The sequence below is a fragment of the Tachysurus fulvidraco genome, chromosome 22 (assembly GCF_022655615.1).
Source record: "Tachysurus fulvidraco isolate hzauxx_2018 chromosome 22, HZAU_PFXX_2.0, whole genome shotgun sequence".
NCBI lineage: Eukaryota > Metazoa > Chordata > Actinopteri > Siluriformes > Bagridae > Tachysurus > Tachysurus fulvidraco.
In genome coordinates this window covers 6,854,200-6,877,441 of record NC_062539.1, presented here as the reverse complement: position 1 = coordinate 6,877,441, position 23,242 = coordinate 6,854,200, and the positions used below count along the sequence as shown (strand labels likewise).

The window sequence follows — 23,242 nt, the reverse complement described above, 5'->3', positions numbered from 1 at the left end:
CGTAGGAGGTTAATCATGCGGGTGCTTCTCCAGCCAGACCTCCAGTCATCCTCTGACCTTTGCACTAACGCCTGTCCACCCACTTCTCTTCCTCTCCACACCACTCTTACTCATTGTGTGGTGTTTTTTTTCTTTTCTTTCTCTCATGTTCACCAGCGTATCGCTTTACCGCTCTCAAAGATATTCAGTGAGAATGCAGTACCGCAAGTAAAACAAGGAAGAACGTCTACATAGAAAAGCACGTGCAGACGGAATGTAGTGCACATTTCCACACGCTGATCTGCAGTGGCGACGTAGCGCGCTGTTTTGCGCTCGTGCGGGTACGTGTGGCTATTAACCTACTTCCTGAGCTGCACAACACAAGCCGCTTAAAGCAAGGTAAACTGCTTCTCATGACGTTCAGGTCTCTGTGTCTGCAGACGGATAGAAATATCGTGTCGCCGATTAAAAAAAAAAAAAAGTGAACGCTGATTTAACCAGTAAACCTTTGTTCGGTCGAACGAATAGACGGCTTTCTTTTTAGTCGAAGAAACCCTTCCTCATGCCAGTTTAAAATAGAAACTCGAATTAAATGCTCTGCAAATAAAGCAGTTTCTGTGTCTGACTGACTAAACATATGTCTGTGTTTTCGCTCGGTACGTTTTATAAATCAGGACGTCATGAGAACACGCTTTGAGAATAATGACGACTGTGAGGCTCGTTAACCTTTTGTCGATTAAGACCTCTGTTTGATCTCCAGGAAATTTGTCTCCTTTCTACTTTGTGTAAATGATGTAAGTAGAGTAACGAAAGCGAGAACGAGCCGTGCGAACCTCCCACGTTCGTCAGAACGGATGGTTGAGTGTGCGAGTGTGTGTATATATAGAGCATAACGATAAACGTTCAAAAGGTCACGAGTGGCTCATGTACACGGTCACCTCAAGGACCTGAGAACATTTCAGTGAATAATCCAAGTGCTGATGGTGTTCATCGACACACATGCTGTGTAACGTAAAGGCGCTGATTTGAGGAGTCAGAAGTTAAGTTTGTGCTGGACGATGCGACGTCGATGTTGTGGTAAATCATGACTGGTTTTTGGTACATGTTGACATGATCCTGATAGCTTTTAATACATTGGATTGTTTTGTGTTTGTGCCTGTTTGCAGCACAGAAAAGATCCAATAAATCCAAATCAAAAGATCCAATTCGATTTAAGGACCTTCAAGTTGTTTTTAAGCTTTGTTGTTTTTATCACGTCTTCGGTCTGTAATAATTCCTTCTCGTGTACTTTAGTGTCCACGGTTTTCACCCCCTTCTTAAATTGCACGTAGGAAACAAAAGAGAGATTTAAAAAGAAAAACTGTTTTTTGTCACGTTTCACTTTCCCCCTCCTCGAGCTATCGTGGATCACAAAAGCAAAGACATTCGAGTGGCTGAAAGCAAAAAAAGTTTGGTCTCAGCATTCAAGAAGCCACCTGAATTCTGTCTGTCAAAACACATCCGTTTATTTTTGTCCCCTCTTTTATCAAGCCTCCAGTGTTCATGCTTTGGATTAAGGCCCTCTGATCGGCCACTGTGTTACCCAAAGGCTCACAAATGTCACTACATCATCATTCTGTATATCGCCAACTAAAATCCCATCTCTTTCTTGTGGTCTGCGTTCGGAATAGCAGTGCAGGCCGAACACCAGGCACCGATACAGAGCATCTGTTTTGTTTTTAAAAGACATTTTTTTGTTCCAAAATCAGCGGTCCTGACTAAACGAAATTCGAACGACATCTTTAGTATCACAGGAAGAAAAAAAAAAAAAACTTTGCTTCTTGCTCTAAAATCAGAAAATCGGTAACAGGTTTTAAAAGTGCAATTCACGAGCCAATTAAATGCAAAGTTTTTTTTTCTCGTTCCGCAGATGGAAAAGTGCCTCTGCTCATTTTATCGGCCGAAACATCTGTCGCTCGGACAGTAACCCGGGCTACTCGTGCTGAATTGTTTGGCTTTGTGATGAAGCGGGATTGGAACATCACCGTTTAAGAAACCGTGTCATCCTGAAGTGAACTCGGATTAAGGATTGCTCAAGAAATTAAACAAGTCAAATATTCTGGTACGCTAAAAGCCTCTGTGTCGCAATGCTACTACTGAGTGTTGCAAGTGTTGGAGACACAGCAGTGATTTGCTCGTGGAGCGAATGCGCTGCGTCTGTTTTTCACTCTCTGGTACAGTGTGATTTAAGGGAGCGTCTCACAAAAGGAGCGTATTTTTGTGCCAGTCTTATGAGTCAGGTTTCTGCGAGGTATCTGATAGTAATAATAATCAGACACTGACTGATTGCCAAGCTTTCATCATCATCATCAGGCTTGACAAAGGGCCTTTATACACCTGGTCATGTGTTGTCTCTGATCCGATAGCTATCTGATTTGTTAAAACTGTTCCATTTACATTAGGCCACATAAATGCGTCTTGGCGAATCGGATATCGATCCGATCTTTCTACTCCCGCCCAATATGCAAATATATTTTACCTCATTTCCGGGGTAATTGAAATGGAACACACTTTGGTGTATGCGGTTGCTACAAAAAACAGCATTTACTGTTTGCTGCATTTTCGAGACACCCGAGTGAAAGATCCGAGCCAGCGCTGGTGGGAAAACGTTTGTTTCTGGCGCAACGCACGACTCGTGAGTCACCTGCGAGTGACGTACTTCCGTTTGGGAGGAGTATAGCGCTGACATATGTGGCTTGAACAACCACATGCATTTACACCTGTCCAGTTTCATCTGAAACACGTCCCAGACCACCTCCTGAAATGGTTTGAGCGATCGGATTTATATCTGTCTCGAAACCGTTTCGGAGGGCATTTAGACCTGGTCTTTTTACCATCGGATAGCGATCTGATCACAGAAAACACATGAAGTGACCAGGTGTTTTTACTTTTTATTATTATTTATTCCTAACATGAAAGGACACACAGAGTATAAGTGGTACAACAATTGTTTGAGACAAGACTCCCAATTCTCAAGTAGGCTGATTGTATAAAATCTCGATTATATTATGCAAGGTGCCTTTATATAAAAGTATCGTTCTCCTTATTTCCACTCAAAAGACGCTGCCGGGGTTCAAAAAAATCAAAACTGACATGTTTTTAGTAATGATGTTTTCACAAGCTGATCTAACACCATTAGACCTGCACTAGACGAACACAAGAAAAGACACACACAGGGCCGGAAAGCTTTTTTTATTCAGGCGGACATCTGTAATCTTTTTTTTTACGTGTCTCCTTCATGATTTTGTTTTATTTATGATGCATCTCACCAGCAGTACAATGACCACAATGATCAGGAGGGAGTTTGTAGCACTTTGTATTTTCCTTGAACCCGGATGTTTGCATCATGTGAGCATGTGATTACGCTCCGTTCACAACATGACAGCTAAGCAGTCATAGAGGCTTTGTGGAGTAGTGAAGCTCTTATTTCAGTTTATATGGTTCAGGTTATATGTTTACACGTACAATGTGATTCTGTTTTTCCTGTCGTGATGCTTGAAGTGTTTAATGTCTGAGGAGGGCCACTGACGCATGCGCTTAGAGATGAAATGCGGCACGTCACAGCAGTCAAACCACAGACGTGTATCCAGACGGGACTAACGTTATCAGACGAACGCTGAGTTCGGCAAAAAAAGGAGCCGGTAATCGGACCTGTAATTTTCTCTGCAGAGCACAGAGAAAAACACTGACCTGGTCGATCTGGATGGAAACGGACCCAAAGCGGAGCTCTTGTAATATGCTAAATGACCTCGGAACCCCCACTGTAATGTAATCCTGACTGGACAAGGGCTTTAGATCGAGTTTCCATGCTGATTCAGTCCTGCTAAAGGAAATCACAGATTGGAAAGTTTCTAGCTCCAGACGATCTCAGCATAAGGATTCCGAAACCCAGCGGGGCTCCAGAGAGCTGCTGCTTGCACTTTTTACACCAATTTGGTATCGTTTTCAAAAGAAGAACAATTCATCCTGCTTTTTTTTCCTATTTCAGAACTTTTGGATTTGTGTTTTTTGGGAAGGTTTTGAGTTGTAGTTGAAGTGGAAATGCCACCAGTGCACACAAATGAACGTACCGCCCTGAGAGCTAATGGTTTAACTTTATTACATTCTAATACACAGCTTTTGGTTTAATTCTATGCTGCTGAGAGTCAAACACCGAGAGCTAATACAGACAACGTCATTATTACGTTTCAGTTATCAAACACTCGTGACGTTGACTGCTATAAAATGAAAACTGAAGGCACAGATTGGGGTTAAAGCAAAGCTTATTTTTGCCGTTTAGGGGGGGAAAAAAAACGTATTGTGCAAACGTATCATGGCAAAAATTCAAGGCATCAAAGTACTGCTGAGGATAAGTGGAATGAAAGCGTTAAGAAGACTAACAGATGCAAATGCTTCCAGACAAACATGTCCTGTGCTGTGGTTTAGTGATGAACAGCCTAACGTGCCGTTTGGCAAAGTGACCGTGTGACACATCGTGTTCATTATTGAGGCTGATTACCAGAGCTTCAGACACACACAAGGCCCCACCGGCTGATCCTCAGCAGAACAGTGACGGATGTGGGAGCTGCGTTTAGATCTCCGGGAGAGACACCAGGCGATGATGATGAGGATGCTTGTGTGGAGAAAAGGAAGGTGACAGTGTCAAAGTGCATATAACAGGAAAACAAAGGAAGGCGTTAAAGCTTCACTTGTAACACACGGCTGAGAGGATTTAAGGCAATTTTCATAAAATTTACACACACACAGTCGTATGCACATTAAATATAATATAAATTATTTTCATTTATAAATATTTGGGTGTTTGGATCAGCAATTTCAATTTCTGATCCAATTTGGTCTAATTTAGTTTTGATGCATATATTGCGTGTGTGTGGCTCTTTTTACAATTGACATTGTCTCACATTGTCTCAAAGAAGCTTTGCAGAACATAAACATAGAACAAAAGGTTATTATAAAGAATAATGCAAAGATTAATAGTATATAAAATTTAAGATCTATTTATACGTGTTTGTATTTATCCCCAATGAGCAAGTCTGAGGTGATTTAGGTGACTGTGGGGAGGAAATGGTACTGATGGTGACTGATGGTAAGGAAACAGACTCGAAGGGAACCTCATGTGGGTGACACTGGAGGGTGTGATTTATAAATATACAGTCTGACAAATGTTGTATTGATGAGGAGGTTGTTGTCCTCGAAGACCACATGGAGTCGGTGTCTCTTTAGTATCGCAGAGTCTAACTGGAGCTGGTAAATCTCTAGATGTCTCAGGATCCTCACATTCGGCCTCATCTGTGACGTGACATACGGCTAAGTATGGCGATCCATACTGAGAATACTCTGCTTTTAACCCATCCAAAGTGAACACACACACACCATGCACACACCCAGAGCAGTGGGCAGCCATTTATGCTGCGGTGCCAGGGAGCAGTTGGGGGGTTCGGTTCAGTCGTGGTGTTGAATGTAATAGAGTTGTATGTAATAGTCGTGGTGTTGCGAGCCCGAGACTCAAACCCACAACCTTAGGGTTACGAGTCAAACTCTCTAACCATTAGGCCACGACTTCCCAGCTCAGTGGAGGTCCAAAATCTTCATGGCACGAAAGACAATCGGAGCTGGTACAAGTTCTGGTTGGCAGAAGGAGCATTTGTGTGTATATAAAATACAAAAATATTCTATTACATACATATACACGTGTGTGTGTGCGTGTGTGTGTGTATACTGTATGTATGTAATAGAATATTTTTGTGCTTATTCATCAGACACATTGTCAGATTAATTAAAGCATAGAATGTCATTGTGTTGCTAGTAGAGATTTAGGTTTAGATGTTTAGATGTTCGACCAATAATGTTGGCTGTAAGTGGTGGGAAAGTGGGCGGAGCTCCTGCCGGCTCAATACCAGAGGAGACGACAGACCACAGTCATGCTGCATGGGCTGGAAGTGTTTGTGTTTCCATTCCAGTGCCAGACATGCGCACATGCATGTGTATGTGTGTGTACCTGTGTTTAAAGTTCTTCAATATCCACATCTGTCATTCACCTCTCAGAATGTAGTAAATTAACCGTGTGTGTTCATCTCGGAATGTAAGTTTCCTTATTGTGTCAAAACCTAGTTTGCTGATGGAAAAGTCCAGTCCTGAGTGGTTTTTTTGTTGTTGTTGTTTTTATCAATTACTCTGCTTTTGTGCGACACCGAAGTCATGAGAAGAGGACGTCTGGGATGTCGCTGACTCTTGTGTTTATTATTTATTCCAGCTGTTATTTAACATTGTGCGCACTCAGGGTTATTGTGTAATGAAATGAACATGTCATGAAGGGGTAGATTTCCCCCATGCTGCTTATTTTCTTGTCACAATTAGAAATAAATTGTACAATCCAGAAACGTGCTTTGCCTTTACTTGCCGTAATGCTTATAATATTGGCACTCCGGTATAAGTATTAAATAAGTACTCGGGTCGAGAGATCGTCGATCCCTCTGGCTTTGTGAGCTCAGGCTTTCGAGTGTATGAAGGGATTTTATTCACGTATGACGTCGACACACATTGTAAGCATGTGAAGGCTTTTTCTCTTTAAACAGGAAAACCTCTGAGCAGAATTTGTCCCACATTGTCTTTTGGCTGCTGAGTAGTGTAGTTACTTATTTCCCCCACCTCCTCTCTGCTCTCCACGATGAGCGAATGACTCAGCACTTCTATTCCTTTTGCGTAGTTTGTTATAGAAATACAGAGAGTAGTTTTTTCCCCTCTGCCACGAGTGTTCGCAGTGTATCAGCGTCTCAAATATCACTGCACCACCTTCTGCTATTTTTCTGTACGTCTACCGCATGATGCTTACTACGTGACATAAGTGGAGCCGGCGGCTAACCGACGAAGTGAATTAAGTTTGGCGATTAAAAAAAAACTGAGAATAAATTTTGTTATCGATAAGTCAGACTGTTTTGTAAAGCATGTTATGGAGTTCGAGTTCAAATAGTAGAGCACGTCGTTGCTCTCGTGAAGACGTGAATAACGGTTCGATTTGTGCTCGTTTGTGGGAATGTGATCAACGGTGGAAGCCGAGTGTCCCTGCCTTGAATCGAGCTTATCGACTCAGTTTTTCTAGCTGCATTCCACATTTATCATCATATCATCATATTGTTTATGGTGTTTTATTGTTAGTTTTATATTCTTTTTAGTACCTAAAAAAAAAGACATTTTCCCAACGTGCACCTTATATAATATCTCTCGTGTGTCATCGGGTCTCCGTTCTGCTTTTGGTTCCCCTCTAACTCGATCCCAGAAAGAGTCGAGACACTTGTTCCGGGCACGGAGTCAATCCCAAAGTTTTGGAGTCAATTTCACATCACAAAAGTCTTTCGACTCACACTGTAGTTAGTAGTTAGCACTGTAGTTAGTAAGGCTGTGGATATTTCTTTGTAGTTTTTGTCTAGTTGCAAAAGGAAAAAAAAAACCCAGACTTTGTTTGTCACATTTGTTTAATATTCTAACATAGTAATGTATTTTGTTAAAAGACAAAATGGACAACATTCCAGTCATGAGCCGAGATGTTATTTTCGTCCACGGCCGGAGTCGTCTTCGCACAACGAACCGTTTCAGTGTACTTCTGGTGGAAGGATTTTGAAAATATTGGCGTGTAGCTGAGCATCGACAGGCTTTTCCACCACTGAGAAATATCCGAAGCAGTTAGAGCAAAGCACCAGCTGAAAGTTTTGTTTAGCTGAAAGTCAGTAGGAGGCTATTTCTTTACCTGAAGCGAGCAAAACAACAAAAATCCTGTGACACGGTGGCATCAGAAGCATTGCTTCGTTTTGTCTGCTGTTACACTGTGAATACACGGTTATAGTGGCGCTCGTGCGGGATAAGATTCCTTACTTAACAGTATTACTCATTACTGTTCTTCTACCTTCTCCTGGTTTATTCAGTCCTGCTTTAGTGCTTCATTTACAAATATCCTGTGATCCGGTGCATTACATTAATCATGCCATTATTCGTGTGTCTGCGCAGACAGCATATCAGATACTGTATCTGATGCAGAACATGTGTGTGTGTGTGTGACTGATCTGAGGCCTTAACTTTTATCTGCAGGCCCAGGATGAACCGAGTGAGCCGTAGCTGCCACAGCTAGTCAGAAGCTGCACCATGGCCAAGCCGGGGACCGACAGAGATGGAGCCATGGTGGAAAAGACAACCGGGAAGAAGGTGACACCACCACTAAGACATTGGTTTTGCTATTCCATCTAGTTCTTTTACTAAAGTCAGTTTCACATGGCAGCGTGTGCTTTAATGTATATTTCGTATCAGTTCTCATTGGCTGCAGGTCACGCCAGCGCACTTTTTTTTTAACCGAGTTAATAGTATGCCTTTATATGCGACTGCTCTGCTCCGATTGGTCAGAAGGTGTTGATTAATTTTCTTTACCAGCAGCTCTGACGGAGTTCCTGCTGTAGGCTTTATATTAACGCACTCTTTTAATACTTTTTTTTTTTTTGAAAGAGTCTCAGAGCTTTCTTACATGGGAAAGACAGGAGGTTATGCAGTTTCCGCTTAACCCTCTGGGGTCCAAAGGCTCGCCGGCGCGTCTTTGGCGCATTTTTCCTCTTCAACGTGAAAAGCACTTAAAATACTCCATCATTCATAATCATACACATACATGTAATACATCATTCAAAACTGTGAAGTATCTACTTTTATTTGAATGCCTTCTTAATAACAACAAAACGCTGTGCTTTTGGCAAATAAAGAAAATAACCAGGGTGTGCATTCAGACATCTGTCTCCTTGACCATCTTCCTGAAACATGTTACAAACATGAACTGATGATACATATGTCTAATGAAAGCCTGAAATGTCTACTTTTAAATGAGGTAATTAAAACCGAAAGCAAATATTGTCTTTTTGTGTAATCTGTATGTAAGTAAAGAGGTACAGTTTTTCTGGCTTGACCTCATTAGCGCTAATGTGATCCCACCTACCGCGTGCCCGCCATTCATATGGAAATTACCTGACGCGGTCTATGCAAACAAGATCAACGCCCCCAAACAATGCTATAAGAAGCACCAAGTTTTAACAGATTCCATTAAAGATTAAAAAATATTCCATTAAAGATTAAAAAAGATTCCATTAAAGATTAAAAAAGATTCCATTAAAGATTAAAAAAGATTCCATTAAAGATTAAAAAAGATTCCATTAAAGATTTTAACAGAGCCATATTGTATTGGTCATATACAATATTGTTACTTGTATACATATTGTTACTTTATTATTTATTTTAAGCATCTGTCTTTTAGTAGTGTCTGTTTGCTCGGTCTCTTGTCTGGCACACATGCACTTTATGTGGATTTTAGGAATTTTTTAGTACTTATCTTGTCTGGCACTGTTTGCACTAGTTAAATATTCTAAATAAACTACAAACACAAAATATACACATTTATTTTGTCTTCACATTCTTTCTTGTAACTCCTCTCAGTCACACACTTACCTGAAAGGCTCATTATGCAGCTCATTATGCGGGCCTTTGTCTTCTCAGGTGTGAATTACATTAATATGCATGATAGTTGACGCCTACTCGCATATGCCCTTTTCAAACAAAAAGTGTCTTAGAAAATTTAAATCAATATACTGTTTTCTGTGAGCGAGTAAACAAGATGATTTTCACATCATTTTGAAGCAAAAACACTAGGATACAAGATCCAGTTCTCAAAAGTCCTGTGAACCAATGTTCTGTATGTGTTTTAAGGCCTTATTCAAGTGATTTTATAATGTTTCATTTTTCACTAACCATGCATAAACATTGTTTTCTCAAAAACACAATCATGTACATACAAGCTGCTCACATATTATTGTAGTCCAGTTTGTGCTGATTAGTGATATTAGACTTTAGCCATTTATATCTTCATAAGCAACTGAAAAAAGCACAAATGTCAGGGTACGACAAAACCTCTCCAGGCCCAGAAATACCCTTAGACCCCAGAGGGTTAATACAACAAGCTGCATTTGTTACATTGTTGAGAGAGAAAATGAAAGGAGGTGTGATCAGAACAACAATCTTTGTCGATGAAATTTTACCCTGGGATTTATTATTTTCTTATACAGCCCTTTGTATTGCAATTATATAACTGCCATTATAGAGCTGTTTTTAAATAACTATGTAATACCTATAAAATCCCATGTACCTATTGTACGATCTGAGTTCAAGCCCCAGCACTGTTGGGCCCCTGAGGAAGGCCCCTAACCCTCTCTGATCAAGGGGTGTTATGTCATGGCTGATCCTGAAGTTCCTGAACTTGCGATATGCAAAGAAAGAATTTCACTGTGCTGTAAAGTCTATGTTTCAGTAATAAATAAATAATAAAGGCTTCTTCTATTTAAGGTTAATAATAATACATTTCCGATGACGTCGCCCGCACACACATGAAACATTCGGTGCGTTAAAGCCATTCAATGGGAATTTTTTAAATCATAACTGGTGTTTTATTATTCTCAGGCCATACTGTTGTAAATCAGACAAATCAGACTGTTCACACATGATCATTGGCAGGAAAGAATAATGAAACTAATGAAAGTGAAGTTTAGAGCACAATTCGACAAGCACTCGTTCCCTTTCACGTTATCTTTATGCAGATCAACTGAGTTCTCACACTTGTACTTGGTCAGGAACCAAGACCCTTGATTTTAGCCAGGGTTTGTTTGGTGAGCTCCACAGTACGGACATGCGAAGTGCTCACATCTGTCAGTGCTTAGATATAAGCTTGGGAATCAGAAGCTTTATTGCCAAGTGCGCTTGCGCATACCAGGGATTTGTTCTAGCATCACACGCTTCCTTTTACACGGAGACGACGACAACACGCGCACTAAAAATACGACGGGAATATAAAAAAAAATACTCGCATGTAAATACAAATAGTTTTTAAAATAGATTGAAAAATAAATAACTAGATGGATTAGAATAGGATGAGATGCAGGGATGTACTAGGATGGAGATGGGAACAATTATATGTGAGGTTATTGCGTAATGGGGAACATTTAACTGTTCATGAGGTAGATTTCCTGGGGGAAGAATCTGTTCTTGTGCCTGGTTGTGCTGGTATTTGGGGCTCTGTATCGCCAGACAGATGGTTAAAAGTTCAAAAAAGTGGATGACTTGGATGTGAGGGATCCAGAGTGATTTTCTGAGCCCTTTTCCTCACTATGGATATATATAGTATTTGAAGGGTGGGCAAGGGAACAGCAATAATCCTTTCAAAACAGATAAGTATGTCAATTTAATAACTTGAGTATCTATTTGCAGTTTACGATGATTAGACCCAGATTTCAGATTGCAGTCTTATTTGACAAGTAAATACGGTATAATTAAAACTGTTTTGTTTTGGGTTTTTTTGTTGTTTTTTTTAATGTGTCTCTGAAGAATTCATAATCTAATCATGTTTCTATTTATTTCATTTTATTTATTTATTTTTTCCTTCTCTATAGAGTAAAGAGAAAATCTCCCCATTTACCAAAACTCCGAAGTTGGACCGGAGTGAGATTATGGGGAAGGAGGGGAAGCCCAAGTCTTCCATGAAACGCAAGCTCTCCTTCAGCGTCAGTCCGCCCCGTAACGGGGAACGGGACTCAGACACAGGTCAGTTTCTGAGTCAGTTACTTTCTGGTAGAAAATTTCAATTGGCGGTCATGTGTCTCTACGCTGCCTCTTGTGGTTAGTTTTGGAAATGGGTTAACATGCCCTGTAAAGCTGTTTTTTTTTTTTTGCTGGAGTTATATAACAGTTGAGCCAACGTCTTCGAATGCGGAAGATAGGGAAATGCAATGCATATGTGCACCTGGAGGAGTGTTTCTGCTTCTGTTTGTAGAACATATTTATTTCACATATTTATATCATTTTCAGCTCATCATGTGGAAGCTTGTGAAGGGGGTTGATGAGCTGTGGGCAGTAGGCTTACTTTACTCCATCAAAGAAAATTTAATCTTTTTTTTTTTTTTTTTTTGACATTTTTTAATTTGTATGTACAGAACATATGCTTGTTTGGAAGTGACTTCCTTTTGCTATATGTAGGAAAAGAGGAGACAAAAGAGCCCCTTTTGTGGTACTGAGGTGGTTTTTTTGGCTTTCAGTGGCGGAGCCCTTTTGTGCCATAACAAAGCGCATTGTATTTTCTGCTTATCATCTGAGCAAGAGGGGGAGCAAGTGAGTGTAACGCAATGCTCTCCTGTCCCGTCCTCCCCACCTCCCCCTTTCCACCTCTCCTCCTCCTCCTCCTCCTCCTTCTCCCCTTCTCCCTCTCCCCGCTTCTCTGCTTCTGCACTGTAGATGACTCTGACCCCGGCCAGTCAAGCGATATGTGGGGAGAGAGATTACTTCCTCCCTGCAGGATATACGCAGGTAACTGCCTCAGCTAAATCCGCCTCTCGGCTGTGCCGGCTAAAGTCAGCAAAATGATCGGCGGAGAAACTCAAGCCGTTGTATGGGCCGCTAATCTCAGCAAGCATGGGCACCATATTGATGTTCATCAGCTTTAAATAAATCCCAACACACCCTCTTCCTGACAACTTATATTTAGCTTTTGCAGTATAATAATTCAGGTCTAATGATCTAAAATTCTGCCAGAGAACTGCTTTCTTAAACACTAACTCCTACCACATGAACTTCCTGTAATCTAGCTCTTTCTGATCTGTTTATTTTTTTTTTATTTTTTTTTCCCTTGGGGGTTTTTTTTTTTTTTTTTTGCCTTTTATTTTATTTTTATTAATCATTGACTAATTATGGCTATCTTCCAGCATACACGTCTGCAATATCCATTTTACACGCATGCCTTTAAAATCATGCACACACACATCTGAGGTGACTGCTTTCAATGAATAATGCATGTATTTAGACAAGCTTTCAGCAGTTTTCTTATTCGGGGTGTATTGTTTGCTCTGTTACTTGCTAGACGCCTTAACAAAACCGACATGAAGCTTTTAAGCCATCACAAAAAATTCACGATTCCCGGTGTTTAAAATGTCTCTGTCGATCATCTCTTCATGCAGATAAAGATGGTCCTGATAAAAAGAGGGTAAAGAAGGAGTCCGGGGGTAAAAAGTCCACCCCTGTGAACATTTTGTTTGGTTACCCGCTGTCGGAACGCAAGCAGATGGCCCTGCTGATGCAGATGACCGCAAGAGATAACAGTCCAGGTAATTGCAGCTGCATGACACGAACGGTGTTTTCGTTACTCGTGTAGTTTCCTGCTGAAACCAATAACAAGGGATCTTGCTACACATACAAGAAATGCGAAACAAATCCATTTTTAAGATTGCAATCGATTTTGGTTTGTAAACCAATTTCTTCATATTCTACTCTCACTTCCTTTTAATTCTAATGAAATTTGAGGACGTAGTAAAAGTTTGCACCGTTTCCTCTCCAGAAGACATGTCCGTATATAAATTATAGTGCTCTAATCTTCAACGCAGACACCACACCAAGCCACCCCTCCCAAGCGCCAGCAGTGCAGAAAAAGACCCCGAATAGCTCGACTTCGCGTCAGAAAGACAAGGTGAACAAGAGGAACGAGCGCGGAGAAACACCGCTTCACATGGCTGCCATCAGAGGAGACGTCAAACAAGTCAAGGAGCTGATTGGACTAGGGGCGGATGTCAACATGAAAGATTTTGCCGGTAACGTTGTCTTTGAACACGGTCAATTTTATGCAAGAATGCATCGTTTTAATTTACTAATGAACGTCCGACTCTGTTTATTGTAGGATGGACGCCGCTGCATGAAGCCTGCAATCTTGGTTACTATGATGTAGCGAAGGTTCTTATCGGTGCAGGAGCTGAGGTGAACACACAGGGATTGGATGATGATACCCCTCTTCACGATGCCTCCAGCAGTGGACACAAGGATGTACGTTTCTTTGCAACGTTCTCCCTTGCAAAGTGTTTCGATGCCGTCCGTACGAGCATTCAAAAACAGAAAAGCGTATTAGATTCTAAAAGACTTGAATGATTTTTGATATCAAAGTCGTAATCATTTGTTCAGTAAATTGTGCAGTTTGTCAGTTGTTTTTTTTCCGCCTGCTGCATATCTACCTCCTCTTTTTTGCAGATTGTGAAGTTACTCCTGCAGCACGGAGGAAATGCGTTCCAGGCAAACAAGAGAGGCGAGCGGCCGGTGGATGTCGCTGATTCTCAGGAGGTTGAGCAGCTACTGAAGGGGGAGATTCCATTGTCTGACCCAGATGACAGCTCTTCAGGTACAGAGTGATTAACGTCTCCACAAAAGTTTGACGCCTGATCATATGTGGTTTTTCCCCAAACTGTTAGAAGCACACGACTGTATAAGATGTCTTTATAGCTGTAGCATTATGATTTACCTTCACTGGAACTAGGGGGGATTAATGGGAGATCCATGGGGACATAGATTCCCAAGGTTGGAACAAACTGTATAAACATGAACAGCCCTGTCCTCAACCTAACTGAACAGCTTTGGGATGAACAACTTTCAGGCTTCCTAACCCAACTTCAGTTACCACCAACACTCCTGTAGTTGAATGGGCACAAATTCTTACAGTCAAACTTTAAAATCTACTTCAATGCCTACCGTTTTTTCCGCACCATAAGGCGCATCGTATTATATGGCGCACCATATTATAAGGCGCATCCTAAAACATACAGTCTAATAAAAAAGGTAACGGAAGCAAAACAGTGAGTTTAGTTGAACTTTATTCTACTATTGATGTTGAATTCATTCGCAGCTGCTCTATTCCCATTTACAACCCGCGTAACTGATAGCCTGTAGTTTGAATCTAGCCTGTTGCATGCCTCGTAAGCATGTCTCTTCACTGGTGCCGTTTTCAGGGGTCCTTAGACAAACAAATGTTGTCGTCGTGTTCTTCTTATTTTTATTGGCGGATGGCAAACCAACTTAAGGTGCATTTACCGCCACCTACTGGACTGGAGTGTGGAATTCATAATGTTTAGGAAGAAACAAATGTTGTTTTGCAACATACCGGTAGCATACTTACCGGAGGCGTGGCGGAGGTAAGCGTACGTACCATACGTATTACATAATGTCCTCTGATTGGTTTATCGCTGCCAGTGTACGTAGCGTTTTTACAGCACCGGATTATTAGGCGCATGGCCGATTTTTGAGAAAATTTAAGGCTCTTAGGTGCACCTTATAGTGCGGAAAATACTGTACATAGAATAGTGGAAGTAATCATAGCAGCAAATAGGAACTACATCTGGAATGGGCTCCACAAACCTTTGGCCATATAGCATGTCTGTCTCAGTTTTGATCTCATGCATTAAGTTCTCCACTAAGCATTCTAGGTATCAACTTGTTTATCGAGTAATGCTTGTGCTGTATGTTACAGACTCAGAGGACCCTCCATCAGTAAACCCCTCCAGTGTAGATGAGAATATGGAGTACTCAGACACCGAGAAGGACTCTGACGGCAAATCGACCACAGCAAAGGCCACGTCTTCGGTGTCTGGTGTGGATGAGTACGAGTTCAAGGATGAGGAAGAGGAGGAAGATCTGAGCAAGGCCCTAAATGACAGGCACATCTTGAGACGAGAAGTGCGTCAGAAAGAGAAGGAGGAAAAGGAGGAAAACCATTACACACCCAAACAGTCCAACAAGAGCGATCAGGCCGCGTCGTCGTGCAAAGTAAAAAAGGCCAAATCATCCCGAGTACTGTACTGCAGTTCAGATAGTTCAGACGACGAAATAGAAGCTTCATCAGAACGAAAGTGTTCACCGACCAGGTCACTCTGCAACGATACTCACAAAACAGAGAGCCGGACAAAAAGAGAAAGCTTAACTATAACATCTACAGAAAAAGGCAAGGCAAACAAGAAGAACAAAAGCAAAAACAAGGAAAATCAAGAGGTTCAAGAGGACGGAAAAGAAAACAGCAAGTCCCTTCTGTTTTCTGCAGCCACTGTGTCTGACAATTCTGATAAAAGTGTTCGGGAGGAAGACTCTTTCAAAATGTCCTTCAGCCCAAAGGACGATTCGTCGGTGCACCTCTTTCATTTGTCGGCTGTGAAATCACCAAAGCTCGGTTACGGCCAAACTGACAAACAAATGACTCCATTAAAGCAGGAAAATGCTAAGACTTTTGTCTCCATTGGAGATGGATCCTGCCCTATGGATTGTGTCAAGTACAATCACTACACCGATTCGGACTATACAGAAGGTTCCAGCAGTAAGAGCTGTAAGCACAAGGACAAGAGCAAACATCACTATAAGGAAAACAGCGTGGACGGAGACGACCGAAGCTCAAGTCCTTTCAAAGATGCCAGTTTAAGCAATAGTATGGATAGCTCTGAAGGAGTCTTTAGGAAGGCTGAAAAGGATGGTAAGGTCGTCAAGAAGCATAAGCTAAAACACAAGGAGAAGGACAAGTACAGGAAGGACTACGAGTCGGAGAGGAATCGGCATCGCCAGAAAGAACTACGAAAAGACGGACATAGGAACTTGGAGTTTGACCGAGAATTTTGGAAAGAGAATTTCTTCAAAAGTGATGAGAGTGAAGAACTTAAAGGGAAAAGTGAGACACCGGGCAGTTGTTCTCCTCCCCAGAAGTCCATCGACTCCTCACCAGTTAAAGAAGAAAAGGCAACATTAAAAGACAAACATTCGGTTTGCAACAGCAACAAGGAGAGAAAACAAAAAGACGAGCGAGAGAAAGACAGGCCTGTAAAAAAAGAAAAGAAAGAGATGGCATATAAAGATGAAAGAGGAGGAAAGGAGGGGAAAGGGGCTGAAAATGATGACCGGTCAGAATGCCTTAACTTGTTGCGAAAGCCTGAAGACTCCATTCCAAGTCTTTTTATAAAAGAGGAGGTAGAAGACAAGCCTCTTACTGGAAATCTGCTCGATCACAATCAGCTGGAGACCACAGAGAAGGGCTCTCAAGAGAAAAACGAGAAACGGCTACCCACAAAAGACAGAGAATCTGAAAAATGTGAGAAGAAACAGGCAGAAAAAGAAAAGAGAGCCAAATTGGAACATTTGTCGGATAAATCCGACCTTCACAACTCTACAGATCGATGGAAAGAAAGGGACAGGTTAACAAGCACGTCTAATTTGTCTGGCGAGAGGAGTCACAAAGAAAACGAAAAACTTAAACCTGTTCCTGTTACTAAAAAGTATGAAGAAAACAAAAAGAGTAAGGACAAGCTCGAGAGGAGAAGCGAGAAAGAGCGGCAGGAGAAAGAGCATTCGTCAAGCGGCGATCACCGGGACAAGGACAGGACGAGTTCTGAAAAGAAAGGAAAAGCTCCTGAGAAGAACAGTGATCATAGCAAAAATGATCGAATTAAAGAAAAGGAAAGAGAAAAAGACAAAGACTCCGACAAGAAGAAAAAAGAGAAATCGAAAGAAGCCCCTCTCTCGTCCTCAAGTTCAAATCTCAAATCTCTTTTGGAAGAGAAAAAGGGTTACAGCTCTGAGAGCAATAAAGCAGTGACGTTAAAGATAAAGGAAGAGGTTATGAAAACCCCTGAGAAAGACCGGGACAGACGGGAGCGGGATAGAGATTTGGAAAGGCACCGGGACCGAGAGCGGCACAAGGACAAAGACAAAGAGAGGACACAGCAGAATAGGGATGGCAAACCCTGTAAAACAAGGCCTGTTGAGTCTGAATCAGATAGGTCCAAATCCAAAGCATCAACCACACAAAAGGAAACCCGTCCCAAAGAGAAAAGACTGGATAACGATGACCTCATGCGGACCAGCTTTGAACGAATGCTGAGCTTGAAAGATCAGGAGATTGAGCAGTGGCACAAGAAGCACTTGGAAAAGATCAAGCAAAAAGAAAGGGAACGGCTGAAGCAGCGGCCAGGAGCTGACTCCGCGAAGCAGAAAAACAAAGATAAGGCAAAAATTCCTACTTCTACTGAACCTCATGCAAACAAAGAGCTCTTGCGCTCCAAGAGCTCCGAAATCCCAGAGACGTCCAGTCGTGAGAAGATGTCGAAGGATGCAGCCGGTGGAAGGACACTTTCACTAGATGCAAAGAATCTCTCGTGTTTTGGGAAGTCGGGTCCTGTAATAGAAAACAGCCTTAGTCGATCTCCGAGACCTGACAGTGAACGTTCCGGTATCATTTCAAGATCAGTGTCTATGATCTCAGTAGCCAGTTCGGAGGATTCTTGCCAGGCTAGCATGTCAACTCCCAGGCCCGCAGAGTACGACTCGGATCTCAATTTGGACGCATCTGACTCCCAGCCGCCTTTCCTTCAGTCTTCCCTCATAGTTCAGTCCTCCAGGTCACCGATTCTCAACGATAAAGAAACCAGCAGTCTTCCTGACATGGCGTCTGGCATTCGAACACCATTGCAAAGTAAACTCGCATCTCCTTTCTTAAGAGCTGTCCTGGATGAGGATGCTAAAGCCGTACTATGTGAACCAGACAGACCAACAGAAGAATCTCAGAAAGTTGGTGACGTAGCACACTCCGGCGAGGAGCCTGGTAAAATACACCAGACTGAACCCAGTGGAGCTGTCACACAGGAAAGTCTTACTATTCACAGCTCAGTGTCCGTGCATCTCCCTGGCACTATACCCGAAACTGAACAAGCTGTTGGGGTTGAGGATGCGAGTAGCAGTTCAAGCAGCCAGTCTGCATGTGTATCTAACTCCAGAGAGGCTTCAGTAAAAGATAACGCAAGTCAACAAACTAGCCTTTCACAAGCCAGCGGTTTGCTGCCAAATGCAGCAGAGGTCAGCAAGCTAGACGCCGATACTTTATCAGAGCAAAGTGGACAAAATCAACTCGACAGTCCGGACGCAGAAACGACCGAAGGCTCAAACAAAACGTCCTCGTTAACATGTGTGGCTCAGGTGGCACAGGCTGCATCCTCACAGCCAGAGCAAAGCTCCACTAAAGCACCTACGCATTCACTTAACCTCACATGGGATTCTCTCTCTGATCAGAATAATGACCAGCTACCAAGGATAGACCTGGAGCTGAGACTAGAGAAAAGAACAAGAAGTTTGTCAATGGGTCCTGAGATCATAATGGAGGCCAGGTGCATGGAGAATGTCTCTGCTGGAAATGCAATGGATTGGACAGCTAGCCAAGCTCCACCTGTTGGCTCTTGTCGGAGCAGCTCTGAGGAGTCCACTAAAGCACCGCCATGTACAGTCAGTGTGCTCAGAGATTCTCAGCAAGTCGCAGAAAGGATTTCACCAGATGACCGCAGGTCGAGTCACTCCAGCGAGAATGTAGGTGCAGCCGACGCACAGTTGGAGATGAAGGATTTTAGTTTGCCTGTCCCTTCAATTTCAAATGTCCTTCACTGTTCTAGTCCTGAACAGATATCTGAAGAGCCGATGGAAGTATCAGGGGAAGAACCAGACCATAGCCAGGTCATTGCTGAGACGCAAGTAGAGAAGGTGGTGGCTGCAGAGGATGCAGCTCAGACCCAGCCTCTGCAAGACAGTAAAGCAGATGTTGATGCAGAGATGCGAGACCAACTTGATGGTGAAGAGAAATCTGCAAAACCAGGTACTCCATCAGATGGAGAGCAGAATCTTGGCTGCACGGGGGTTCAACTCGATTCTCAATCAGAACTCACCAGTGGAGCAACATCTGGAAGTTCTTCTCCACTGTCAGTGGTAGATCGGGACAGTGATCCAACCGGAGCCAGGACAAAGGCGAAAACTCTGGATGATGAAGTTGACATCCAGGCCACACATCCAAGAAAACGGAAGATGCACCGAGCTTCTCCTTCAACGCAAGCCAGCCTTTCAGCTCAGCAGATTAAGGAGAAGGCCCAACAGTCTTTGGCTGCAATCGTGGACTCCCTTAAGCTCGAGGAAATTCAGCCCTACCAGACAGAAAGGGCAAATCCTTATTACGAGTTCCTGCATATCCGCAAAAAGATCGAGGAGAAGAGGAAGGTGCTATTTAGTGTCATTCCTCAAGCACCACAATACTATGATGAGTATGTTACATTTAACGGGTCCTACCTGCTTGATGGGAATCCTCTGAGTAAGCTCTGTATTCCGACGGTGAGTCACTTACTATCGGGAAGAAAAAATATTTACTAAACAAAATCGCAAGTCTAAGAAACTAATGTACGAGTTCTGTTTATTAGATTGCACCACCACCCTCACTACCTGAACCGCTAAAAGAGATGTTCAAACAGCAAGAGGTCGTGCGCATGAAACTGCGCTTGCAGCACAGCATTGAACGGGTAAGTGTCCGTTTCTTACGTGCGATTTGTCATTTCCTTATTAGTACGTTCTCTAAGTTGAATAATGTAGACGGAGAGGTTATTTTAATGTTGACCGTGTCCGGTTATTTCACGTTACATGCTCCATTAAATGACTTTTCGGTATATATTTGTTGTGGATATTTTTTTATTCACCTCACAGGAGAAGTTGATTGTGTCCAATGAGCAAGAAGTCCTACGTGTCCATTATCGTGCTGCAAGAACGTTAGCCAATCAAACACTACCCTTCAGTGCTTGCACAGTCCTGTTGGATGCAGAAGTATACAACATGCCCCAGGATGTACAGGTATGTACTAGCAGTCTTGTCAAAATGATTTAAAAGGAGTCTGCCGAGTGACGTTATCCCACCTCAGTGACTGAATAGTGCTAATTAATATTGTGTATTGAAAATTGCACCCTTTGTCAATATTGTACAATCTTGGCTCAGGATTTAACAAAAAAAAATTACCAGAAAGCACTCGTTATGACCGTTTGTCACAAAGAGAATAACATTTTAAATTATTGTATTGTTTGCTTGTGTGGCAGGGAGATGATGGGAAAACCTCGGTGAGAGATCGGTTTAATGCAAGACAGTTCATGTCTTGGCTTCAGGATGTGGATGACAAATTCGACAAGTTAAAGGTAAATTGGGGTCGTCGTGGTGGTTGCTATGGCAAGAGAATCACGAACAATTCCATTACATGGATTTGAAGTTCAAATTTTTTATGTAAAAGAAAATTCAGCTTTTAATCCGATTTGCAAGGCCTCTGTGTCCTAATGGTTTTTGCTACGTTGTTTTCGTGTGTCACAGACGTGTCTCCTGATGAGGCAGCAGCACGAGGCAGCAGCTCTTAATGCCGTTCAGCGATTAGAGTGGCAGCTGAAGCTACAGGAGCTGGACCCTGCCACCTACAAATCAACCAGCATCTTCGAAATCCCAGAGTTTCACATCCCCCTTGTCGAGGTCAACGATGACTTTGACCTCACCCCAATATAACAGCAGTGAGCCGGTGCCTAGATCCAAATGAACTGACAAGGCTCATCTCTCCAGGGCTCGAGAGTAGTAGAGAAACACAAAAGCACTTGTTTTGGGCAAGCTGGTGTGTGTGTGTGTGTGTCTGAGGGGGAGAGGGGGTGGGCAGTCTTGCACCATATAACCAGACACTCCAAAAAATATTAATAACAGTGATGCATAACTGAATAACAGTCCTCTATCTCTGCAGATTAAAAAAGTCTGCAGGATTTTTTTTGTCATTTCTGAATAGGAGCGTCTGCCAAAAGACTTGGACGCACCTGCTACGTTTCTATATCGGGTCCAAAGGCTCAGCATTGCGTCCCTGAAGGTCCAATTACCTTTCCCTGTATTGGCTCTTGTTTGAATACACTTACCTGCTCCAGATGCACTTCTGTCATTCGAATGCAGCCCAAAACATAGAATCTTAAAGCTGCTGGCTTTAGGTCCAAACTGAAATGCACTTAAAACGTAAAAGTCCTTGTTACAGAACAGTAGAACCACAGGCAGGGAGGCAGAGGTGCACAGAGGCGATCCAGCCAGCAGAGGGCGACGCCTACCCTCAGTGATCAGAGCGAGCATCAGGAGAGGGGCAAAGTTAGAAGCGTACACTTTACCTCTCCTCTGTTAGAACAGTCTTGTTCCAATTTGTTTCAAAAGTGAGTGTTCATGATGTATATATTGTGCTCTTCATTCTTTTTTAACTTATTTTATACATACTGATTGTGCATTTGTAAATAGCCATGTAATTATTTTTAACTTGTAAAAAGAGAAAATAACAGAAAGGAAGTTAATAGATATTTTGATTGTAAACTTTTTGTCAAATGTTTAATGGACCAAAGTTGGTTTTATATTGCGCGTCCTCTCTGTCGTTGATGTTGGCTTAACTCTTTAAGCATGTGTTTTTGAATTATGTTTGTTTTGTTTGTTAGGGTTTTTTTCTTCTTCTTCTTCTTCTTCTTCTTCTTCTTCTTCTTCTTCTACTACACGTTTCCTCCTAGATTCATCACAGCAGGTGTTTTTGACTTGTGATTTCTATGCCGTGCATGCGTTGCAGGTTTGTACTTCTTTTTCTGGAAGCTGTGCTGTGGTGAGGTTTATGTAAGTGGTCCTGCTTTCTCCCGCCTTTGTCGTCTATTAGTAACACTCACTTCCTCCGTGTTGCCCGTCGTGTCTTGCGCACACTAACAGAAAAAAGAAAAAAAAAAAGGATCGATGTGTCTTCTTGTTAGAAAAAGGAAACTTACTTTTACAGTTTTAATGTGAGATCACAACAAAACAAAACCTATTTTTTACGACACGCCTTTTGAACGATGGTTCTAAAAATGTCTATTTTAATATTTACTTGTTACAGGATAATGTACATAATTGTAATATATACCTGAATAAATTTTATTGGTTGTGAACTCTTTTAATGTCCTGTTTTTTCTTCTTCTTCTTCTTCTTCTTCTTCTTCTTCTTCTGAAGGCTCCATAGTATAGAACATCTGCAATACATGTGTTTAATTGTGAATGTTATCTATGAGTATTTACTTGGAAATGTTTATTAGGGACTATTTATTTATTTATTTATTTATTTATTTATATAAACATTATGCTAATGTTTTACTCTTGATGCTCTACAACAGGGTGATGTAGTCCAACTTGAGGCACAGCATATTTTTGAGTAAATAATGCCAGTAAGTGTGTGCTCTTCTGTCTCTATGACTGACAGGCATAGTATAGTTAGTAAACATTATATAACGCTTAAATAATTGTTCATGGCAATACAATTTCTCTTGCCCTTTTTCAAAAAAAAAAAAAAAACCAGTAAATGAATGCATAGTGTGTGTGTTCGATGTGGGTTTCTGTAGCTAAAAGACATGTTTCTGTCCTCATTATAAACTTTTCTTAAAAGTTACTTCAGTGTACTTACTTGTGTTTACAGAAAATGGCCCTGCTAGTTATAATCCTCAAAGCCATTTTGTCAGAAGTTACCTCAAGTACAAGTTCCATCCAAAACATCCCCA

General features: G+C 41.9%; 1 protein-coding gene across 3 annotated transcripts in view; it reads left to right on the top strand.

Moving 5' to 3' along the window:
• ankrd12 (ankyrin repeat domain 12) overlaps positions 1-22,640 on the top strand; it is a 34,891-nt gene extending 12,251 nt beyond the window's left edge. For 2 of the 3 annotated variants that reach the window (XM_027150745.2, XM_027150746.2), the window contains 12 exons: positions 8,101-8,214; positions 11,484-11,634; positions 12,322-12,393; positions 13,041-13,187; positions 13,464-13,667; positions 13,754-13,896; positions 14,098-14,245; positions 15,368-20,019; positions 20,106-20,204; positions 20,386-20,529; positions 20,769-20,864; positions 21,034-22,640. In XM_027150745.2, the coding sequence (XP_027006546.2) occupies positions 8,155-8,214; positions 11,484-11,634; positions 12,322-12,393; positions 13,041-13,187; positions 13,464-13,667; positions 13,754-13,896; positions 14,098-14,245; positions 15,368-20,019; positions 20,106-20,204; positions 20,386-20,529; positions 20,769-20,864; positions 21,034-21,219 (6,102 nt within the window). In that variant the 5' untranslated portion in view covers positions 8,101-8,154 and the 3' untranslated portion in view covers positions 21,220-22,640. The remainder of the gene's footprint in view (positions 1-8,100; positions 8,215-11,483; positions 11,635-12,321; positions 12,394-13,040; positions 13,188-13,463; positions 13,668-13,753; positions 13,897-14,097; positions 14,246-15,367; positions 20,020-20,105; positions 20,205-20,385; positions 20,530-20,768; positions 20,865-21,033) is intronic. The other variant, XM_027150747.2, reaches the window with a different exon arrangement.
• Positions 22,641-23,242: the final 602 nt, after the last annotated feature.